This window comes from Chionomys nivalis, chromosome 4 (genome assembly GCF_950005125.1).
Source record: "Chionomys nivalis chromosome 4, mChiNiv1.1, whole genome shotgun sequence".
In the NCBI taxonomy this organism is placed as follows: domain Eukaryota; kingdom Metazoa; phylum Chordata; class Mammalia; order Rodentia; family Cricetidae; genus Chionomys; species Chionomys nivalis.
Genome location: NC_080089.1, coordinates 115698546 through 115707994, shown reverse-complemented (window position 1 = coordinate 115707994; position 9449 = coordinate 115698546). Strand labels below are relative to the sequence as shown.

The 9449-nt window shown below is 46.3% G+C and overlaps 1 protein-coding gene across 2 annotated transcripts in view; it reads left to right on the top strand.

Moving 5' to 3' along the window:
- Positions 1 to 243: 243 nt before the first annotated feature.
- Positions 244 to 9449, top strand: part of Scn10a (sodium voltage-gated channel alpha subunit 10) — a 98650-nt gene continuing 89444 nt past the window's right edge. For both annotated transcript variants that reach the window (XM_057766500.1, XM_057766499.1), the window contains exons 1-3: positions 244 to 513; positions 3067 to 3185; positions 7165 to 7245. In XM_057766500.1, coding sequence (XP_057622483.1) covers positions 244 to 513; positions 3067 to 3185; positions 7165 to 7245 — 470 coding nt within the window. The remainder of the gene's footprint in view (positions 514 to 3066; positions 3186 to 7164; positions 7246 to 9449) is intronic.

Genomic DNA, 9449 nt, shown 5'->3' with positions numbered 1-9449 from the left:
ACGGGGAACAATGACTTCGGGCAAACGGAGCAGAGACTGGATCCTGTAGCGGGGGTCTAGAGAGGCTACATTCTGTTGGCCATGGTGGGCAGGCTTGTACGTGAGGAGCTGGAGCCGAGGATGGGGGCTGTTTCAGCAATCAAGGAGTGTGACTGAAGGGAGAGTTCCAATGGGCAACTTGTCACCTCTCTGGTTATTTTCCTCCCATAAGAGTGTGAATTCTTCCCCAAGAAGAATGAGAAGATGGAGTTCCCCTTTGGGTCCGTGGAAACTACTAACTTCCGGAGGTTCACTCCGGAGTCGCTGGCAGAGATCGAGAAGCAAATTGCGGCCCACCGTGCTGCCAAGAAGGCCAAAGCTAAGCGTGGAGAGCGGAAGGGCCAGGATGAGAAGCCCAGGCCTCAGCTGGATTTGAAAGCCTGCAACCAGCTGCCCAGGTTCTATGGTGAGCTCCCTGCGGAACTGGTTGGGGAGCCCCTGGAGGACCTAGACCCGTTCTACAGCACACACCGGGTAAGAGCTGCCATTGGGAACATCTGTGTTCAGCTTTTGGCGAGCCCAGGAAGCCCTCACCCCCAGGGAAGTGGCTGTTTACTAAAGAATGGGCACACGAAACCAAGTCCAAGACCCTTCTCTCTGCACCTTTAAGAACTTGTGATGGGGACAAACTAAACCCAACCCCCAAAGCAGACAGCTGCTGCAGAAAGGGCTTGGAAAGTTGCTTCTTCCCACAGGCGAGTCCTAGCCTAGAGCCTCTAGAGGTGGTAGCTCTCTTTGCAGAGGAGAACAGTGATTTTGAAGTCGAGAGAGGAATGCCCTAAGCCAGGAGTCTCTAAAGTGTGGTCTTGGAGCCCCTGGAGTCTTCCAGTCTCTCTCATGGGTTACTGAAGCCAAACTGTCTTGAAATAATAGTCAGCTATCATGTCTTTCTTACTTGGTCTCGTGAGTGGTAACCAAGGGAGTAACATCAACAACAGCCACTGGAAGGTGTGCCTATGTGTTCCTGAGTTTTAAAGTTTCTTAAGAACATGGCATATTGCCAGACAGTGGTGGACCACTCCTTTAATCCCAACACTTGGACCACGCCTTTAATCCCAACACTTGCGAGGCAAAGGCAAGCAGATCTCTGTGAGTTCAAGGCCAGGCTGGTCTATAAGAACTAGTTCCAGGACAACTATGGCAGTTACTCAGAGAAACCCTGTCTTAAAAAACAAAAACAAACAAACAAAAACCACACAAAAAAGAACATGTTATGTGAGCCTGGTGGGGGTGGCACACACCTTTAACCCCAACACTCGGGAGGCAGAGACAGGCGGCTCTCTGTGAGTTTGAGGCCAACTTGGCCTACGGAGTGAGTTCCATGATAGCCAGGGTTACACAGAGAGGCTTTCTCTCAGAAAACAAAAATAAAAAGAATATGGCGTATTCCTACTTTCTTGCCCCGTTGCTGTAATAGAATACTCTGACATGAGCAACCTAGGGGAAAGATTTATTAGCTCCTCACCCCAAACTGCCCTCTGTCATGGTCGCAAAGCCATGTCAGCGGAAGCTCGAGGGAGCTACTTTATGCCTGTAGTCTGAAGAGAAGAGCAATGCATGCATGCATGCTAGTGCTCAGCTTGCTCTCTCTGCTCTCATACAGCCCAGGATCCTGTCTGTGAATGGTACCACCCACACCAATTGGGTCTTCCTGCCTTAACTAGCATGATAACCCCACCACATACATGCCATCTAATCTAGACCATCACTCACTGAGACTCTACCGAGGAATTCTAGATTGTGTCATCTTGACAATACTGGTCATTACAGGGTGTATACACACATGCAAACATGATATATATACATGTACATGTGTGTCTGTGGGGTGGGGTCAGTGTTCCCAGACCCTTCCTCTTTTGGCTTCCTGGCACTGCGAGGTGGGCGCTTTTCCTCTGTGTGGACTTGCAAGCATGGATGAAAAGACACCTCCGAAACTGTGCATGGAACCATTCCTCTCTTTAGGTTTATTTCCGGTGATATTTTGTTATAGCGAGGGAACACTGACCACACACACACACACACACTAAACTAGAGTCTTAAATCAAAAAAGCTGAGAGCTAATAGTCTACAGCGATGCCCATGACTGTTTCCTCTCCTGTGCTGCGTCTTAGGTGTTCTGTGTAGCAAACACATGGTAAGTCCATGCTTGGGAATGGCAAGGAGCTGGAGCAAGCCATTGCAAATGCAGTTTGTAAACGAGATAAGGCACATAGCAATGTCTTCCTCCTTCCTCTCTCTTCTCAAGAACCCGCCCCTCCTAAATGCACAGAGGAGGGACTGAGAGATGCTTTAGAGTGAGGTTCAGGCAGTGGAAAGCAGAAGCTTTACAGGACCAGGGTCCTCTAGTCAGAAGTGAGTTAAATGTTGGGGTTGGGGAGATGGACTCAGTCAATGAAGTGCTTGCTGAACAACCGTAGGGATCTGATTTGATTCCTAGGACACATGTTGGGGGGCTGAAGTAATCTCACCCCTGAGGAGGAGGCAGAGGCAGGTGGATCTCTGGGGCTTACTGGCTGACAAACCTCACCTCACAAGGCTCTTGAGAGATTCTGTCTCAAAAATAAAAAAAGTGGAAGGGTCCTGAGGAGTGAATTTGAGGTTGACTCCTGCCCCCTCAACTCATGTGCGCGCACACACACACACACACACACACACACACACACACACACACACACACGATGAATTAAATGCAACTGAGCTCAGCCATCTGAGGTCAGAATTCTCTCCTGGGCGTCAGAATTCTCTCCTGAGGTCAGAATTCTCGCCGTGTATGTCCAGCCCTTGAATCAGCAGCCTGTCCATGAAGCCTCTCAATGGGCTCTCCCTGGTACTCAGTCAGCTGTGGAGTCCAGATTCTTGCGGAGAGGGTGAGGATGTGGCTCCGCTCTCTTGCCCTCTCTAACTGTCTGCACCTCCACTAGATGGCCAATGAATCGCGGTTCTTCAAACAGGTCTTGCTCCTGAGCCTGAGAGGAGGCCACCCAGGATCTGGCTTCTCACCACAGTCTGCTTTTGCTTTTGTTCTAGACATTCATGGTGTTGAATAAAGGCAGGACCATTTCCAGGTTCAGTGCCACTTGGGCGCTGTTTCTCTTCAGTCCCTTCAACCTGATCAGAAGAACCGCCATCAAGGTGTCCGTCCACTCGTATCCTTTGCACATGCGCGCCGCTGTGCTTTAGACGCGGGCTCCGCCCGTGGCGTCTGACGTCTTTCTTAGAGATTAGCAGCGGAGCTTTCCGCCAACTGAATCCCGAGACCGCGACATCATCACACTGAGAGCATTGTTTGTGGGTTTTTAAATCTATCTTGTCTGTGTTGGGTGTTTGTGTGCACACTTGTGTGTGTACAGGTGCCTGTAGAAGCCAGGAAAAGGCTTCCGATCCCGCAAAGCTAGAGTTACAGATGTTTGTGAACCAACTGATGAGGGCCTTAAAATCCCGACTCCGGCCCTCTGATAGAGCAGCAAGTGTTCTTAACCACTGAAACATCTTGCCGGCCCCTGTGTGTGATCTTTGTGTTCTCAATAACTCCCCCCAGACAGAAGAAGTGCTCACACAGACCAGGGTCACTGCCAACTCACCTGGATACAGCTGTGGAAGCACAACTTGAAATGTTTTTTCTTGCGAGGCTCAGCTGATAGTTTTCCTAACATGCATGAAGTCCTAAATTCAATCCCCAGGACCATATAAACCATGCATAATGGTGCGTGGCTTTAATCCCAACATTCAGTATCAACCAGGATACTGGAGGATCCTAATTTCATATCATTCTCAGCAACAGAATGACTTTGATGCCAGACTGAAATATATAAAACCACATCCAACCCCAAATGTCCTCTTTTTTAAAAGAAATATTTTTATTTTATGTGCTGCATTGGTGTTTTGTCTACATGTCTGTGTGAGGATGCCAGATTCCCTGGAACTAGAGTTACAGACAGTTGAGCTGCCGTGCGGGTGCTGGGGATTGAACCTGGGTCCTCTGGAAGAGCAGCCAGTGCTTTTAACCGCTGAACAAATGTCTCCAGCCCCACCAAATGTCTTCTTTATGAGGTGAGTTTTACCAATGCCCCAGGCACAGCCTTACCATCAAACATGGCCTGCTTTTCCTATGATGTAAGGTAATAAGATGTCAGGCTCTTTGGGACCAGAGGCACAAGCATGAGTCGCTACACTGTCCTCGGCCATGCTGGGGGTGATTGCTCATTACACAAAAAAAGAAATGCCTCCCGGACAACAAAGAGAACATCCCATGACAGGCTGAGCCCCGATATCATCCATGGGACCTCACCAATCATGAGGCGCTGCCGGTATCGTGAGTTACTCTCAATGCCAGCAGGGTAAAGATACAGTTTGTCTGAGGATCCTGCCACAGAGAAACGTAATCGAAACTCTTAGTCCCCAGGTCTGCATTACCTTGGCTGCTTTGGGGTGCACCAGATGCCACCTCCAGTTTTGTTTATGTTCTGTGTTTTTATTCAATCCAAGCCAAAGCAGTAAGACAAAGGAGGACTTGGGCTTGGTGTCCAGGCGTCTCTCAAACTGGTTTTTCTCAATGACAAATCCAGTGTTGGCTTCCAAGAAGCTCATGTTCAGAAGAGCCTTGGCCTGTTGTGTGGCAGACAGTGGGATTCTCTCTTCCTCTACCCCACCCCAGCCACTGTGGAGCAGTTTGGGAAGTTGCTGACGGTACCTGAGCTGGGAAGCTTGGTACAGAGCGGTCCACGTGCTCACTCTGTAACTACCCCGCCTGAGGATGCACAGCCCGTTTTCTCTTGCTGTGGTTATCTTAGTGGCTACCCAAAAGGAGTTCTGCTTTCTGAATTGAATCTTAGGTTTTTTTAGATTCTTCAGAATACTTCATGATAATAGCAGGCCCCCAGTGGCTAACTACTTCCCAAGTGTCAACACTGTCACGGGCACAGAAGCCTTGGATGAAGGATTAGAACCCCGTTTTACAGATAATGAAATCGACATGCAGAGGCATCTCATAAATGTCCCGAGGTCACAGGTCCAGCCTGCAGCATCTCTGGGGCAGGGTCTTCAGCGTAGAGGCAGACAGAAAGTGAATTGATACAGAGTAAGGTAATAATTCTCTCAGTGGGCCTTTTCTACTTGGGGAAAATGTTTCTTTTTGGAAAACATCTGAATTTAACTTCTGGGCATTGGAGCAGCAAGACCCAGTTTTGCATCTGAAGGACCTCAGCGTGTTCCTTCTTCGAGACAATGAATGGGTGTGAGCTTTCTGTTCAGTTCCCTTGGCTTCCGTGCACTAGTGATCAGGTGACTGGTCACTGGAAACATCTCTTGCTTTCACCCATTTTAGAGAGTGATTTTTTTTTTAATTGTTTGCAGGTTGGGGTTTGGTAACCTGAATTTTCTCCAGATTTTCTTCTGTTTAAAACTATATCAAGTCATATCATGATCGCTTATTCACTATATAAATTATATTGTTCTGTGTGAAACAAAGAGAGGGCTTTTCCTTTTAAAATAGTAGTATCTGAGATTCAAGATTTTAAACATTCTTCCTTCAGCTAGCTCTGTCAGAGCTGCACTGTTCATCAAAACTGCTTCTTACTTTCTAAAGGAAGATCAAAACAGTGTCACGGAAATCTCAAATAAAGAGAAATAGTCAATGCACAAACCATCCTCCATGGATTGCAGTTAAATTATGTTGAGATAAGTAAATAACAGATAATTAGAAATAAAATTTCTCTCTTTTTTTTTTTTTTTTTTTTGGTTTTTCGAGACAGGGTTTCTCTGTGGCTTTGGAGCCTGTCCTGGAACTAGCTCTTGTAGACCAGGCTGGTCTCGAACTCACAGAGATCCGCCTGCCTCTGCCTCCCAAGTGCAATAAAATTTCTCTTAATAACCAAGTGACAACACATGGTCTTTCGTCTTGAGATCTGACGAATGACTTATTCCCCGATGGAGTCACACTGGACAGAGGTCTGGTGAGGGGTCTCCCCCTCACAAAGTGTTCGCAGATATACTTAATTTTAATCAGTTTGGTGACTACAGCCCCAAGTAAGATTCGATCAAAATTGTAAGTCCAATCCCATTTTTGTGAATACCTTCACAGACATGCGATATCACGCAACTTGTAAGGATCTGCAGAACTGAAGATATAATTTAAATTTCCGTCCTGAGTTAAGTCTCCCCCATGTGAACATAATTCTTAGCTGTCAATCAGCAGGAAAATGTGGTTTCATTGGTAGAACGTCCCTATTCAGACAGATGTCTTCCTAAGTAAATCTAGAATAAAATCGTGAAAGCTGTTTACAGAAAACTAAGATGGGTTTAAATATTTCTGCTTGAGCTGAAATGATGAGGAACAAATTCCATCCTTACTCTGTAGGTAACACTTCTCTCCGGGATGGCTGTTTCTCCTTTGGAAGGGACTGTAGGAGCTCATCCAGTCCTGAGGGATTGTCTGCCCCGAGACGACTGCTTTAGATTCTCTCTAACTCCATTTATTTACTCCTGCGCACTCTTCTTCCTTTCAAAGCCGCCCTCCCCTTTAGAGAATCCCTTAGTCAAGGCTCCACTCCTCAGAGCCTCTCTCTGACTTGTAACATCTCATTCTCCTTGGAATATCCCTCCAGAGCCAGCATTTCACTTCCTGGGCCTGCTTTGGCCATCCCAACCCAGAATCCATTGCTTCAGTGTGGTTGAGCTCAGCTTAGGAAAGCAATCTAACTAAAGTGATTTTCATAAACAGTAATAACCTCTACCTGGTAACTATGGTTACCGGGCGGCATGACACAGCATGATTCCGAAAGGCTACTGAAGACTCATCAAGCCGTTTGCTCAGATCCTAGCTGTAAATGATGAAAGCCGCCCATGGGTTAGTATTTGGCATAACGTGGACAGAACTTGGAAATTTGGCTCAGTGGTAAAGTGGTTGCCCTAGTACAAGGCCCTGGGTTCAATATCCCACACCCTCATTATTGCTATCAGAGCTGCTTCTACTGTCGATAACAAAGACAGATTTCTCAGATGGGCAGGCACTCAGCACTCACGAAAGCTGTGTTAGCTGCGTCACGAGCTTCACGTCCGGCAGCAAGGCGTCCCAAGGGGCCTGAGGGCAGATGGAGACTCCCACTTGTCCTTAACGTGGCCTCACAGCTGGTTCTCCATATTCATTACCATCACGATTTTGTTCAACTGTGTATGCATGACCCAAAGCGATCTTCCAGAGAAAATTGAGTGAGTAAAATCGCCGCCTCTCTTGTGCTTTCTTGCTGTCCTCACGGCCTCTGTTTGTTTGTCTCGCCAGTCTTTACCTTGATAAGTCTGAATTCTCTTGCCTACTTGACTTTGCAATGGTCAGGTTTCTTCTGCGTGCCTTTTTCCTAAGCACATGTATAGTTTTGAACTTCAAAACAGTGTAGATTAGTGGCTCTAAACCTTGACTCCACAGTGGAACTTTATGGATGCCATTCAAAATTCTGTTGCCAAGAAGGTCTGTTGTCATTAGACTTCAATGCCCTGGGCAGATGAGTCCTCCTGGCTACACACACACGCACACACACACGCATGTATGCACGCATGCACACACACATGACACACATGAGCTAAGCATGCGAGAATGAGGTGCAGGGAAGGCCTACACTTGAAGAGGCGGGGAAAAAGAAGAAAGGACTATGAATGGCGGCTCTGGGATCTATTTACAGAATGACCCATGGCTGAAGTGTGTAGGTATCCCAGCTCAGATGCTTCAAAAGGACTGCAGCATTTCTAGGTTGCCTGTGTCCTTGGTTGGTACATGAAACCTCTATTGCTTGAGAACAGAAGAGTTCTCTGAAAACAGATATGGCACCACAGCTGGGAAGGTGTCCCTGACCTTGCTCAAGCCTTCAGACATAACAACAGGGTCTCTGAAAAGCTCTCTCTCTCCCCCCATTACATTCTTGCTATCTTTAAAAGTAACACATGCCACAATAAAAACGATGCCCCATCTCTGTTAGGAAAGGGAGAGAAATTGTGTAGCCATTTTAACTGACTCTGGAAATGCCATTTGATAAAGTTCAATTTCTGCTCATGATGTCAAAACTCTGAGAGAAGTCAAAACAGAAAGAAATTATCACACTCTGATAAAAAAAAAAGCATTAATTCTTCAAAAAGCAGTATCCTCCAAAAAGGGTTTTCATTTATCATACGTAATTGCGAGCACGGAAATCTCTCTCTTTGAGATGAAAGAAGGAAAACAAATATCAGAGACTTCTAGTCTCATCGGTTCAGCTTCGTCGAGGGGCTCTGGCCAGTGTAGTAAGCCAAGAATAAGAAAAGTACATGAGTAAGAAAGAAGACTGCCAAACATGTCATACTTTACAGAAAATGATCCAGAGTACACAAAATATCCAGTGTCACCTAGAAAGAACCTATTAAAGACAGAGCCTGGCCCAGCGGCTAAGAACCTTGCCAATATTGCAGACGATCAGAGCTGGATTCCCAGTCCTCACACGGGGCAGCTCACAACTGCCCAGTCTGTGCTCACATGCACGGGTACACGTGCCCATGGAGGGCAGCTCTAGGGAACCCAACCCCCTCTTCTGGCCTCCAGGAGAACCTGCATTCATGTGCATTTGAACACACACAGAAGACACACATCCATACACATAAATAATTAGTGAATTAGATCTTTAAAGTCTACTAGAATTAATAAGACTGTACATCGAGATCATGGTGTGGATTAATATACATCAACCAATTATGTATGTATGCAGCAGCATTCTACAAGCTGGAAATAAAATAATTTTCAAATTATCATTTACACTGGCATTTCAAAATATCAGGCTTCTAGAAATAAAAATACCAAGGCATTGAGTAAATTACAGAAACAACCCCAGCAAATGGGGAGATAATGCTATGTTGTTAGACTGCAGGTCTCAATATTGAAGAACGTGCACAGATGAGTAATCAATGTAGTGTTATTCCCAATCAGTCTCAACAAGCATTTAGACTCTAAAGTGTATGTGGAAATACAAAGAGTAAATTATAGCCAAGACACTTTGGAGGAAGGAAAACAGGGGAGGAGCAATTGCCCCACTGGGGTCAAATTGGCTTCAAAGCCATTGCTGCGAGGCTAGCTAGACTCTAAGCAGAGCAGCGTGTGCATGCATGTATGCACATGTGTGTGCACGTGTGTGTACGTGTGTGTGTGCACATTGTGTGTGTGTGTGTGTGCCAACACTGAATTTGTGATGAAGGTGGCTCCACAGAACAGCAGGGAAGGTCAGTCTGTGGTAAGAGTGTGAAGAGTCAGTTGACCCTAACACGATAAACTACATAGCTAACTGCACACTGAACCCCAGAGTCAGTTCCCGGTAGATTAGCCCCCAACTTTCCTTGTGAAATACAAAGGTATAAAACCTTTATAAGGGAAACAAAAGCCAGAGGAAAACTTGTAT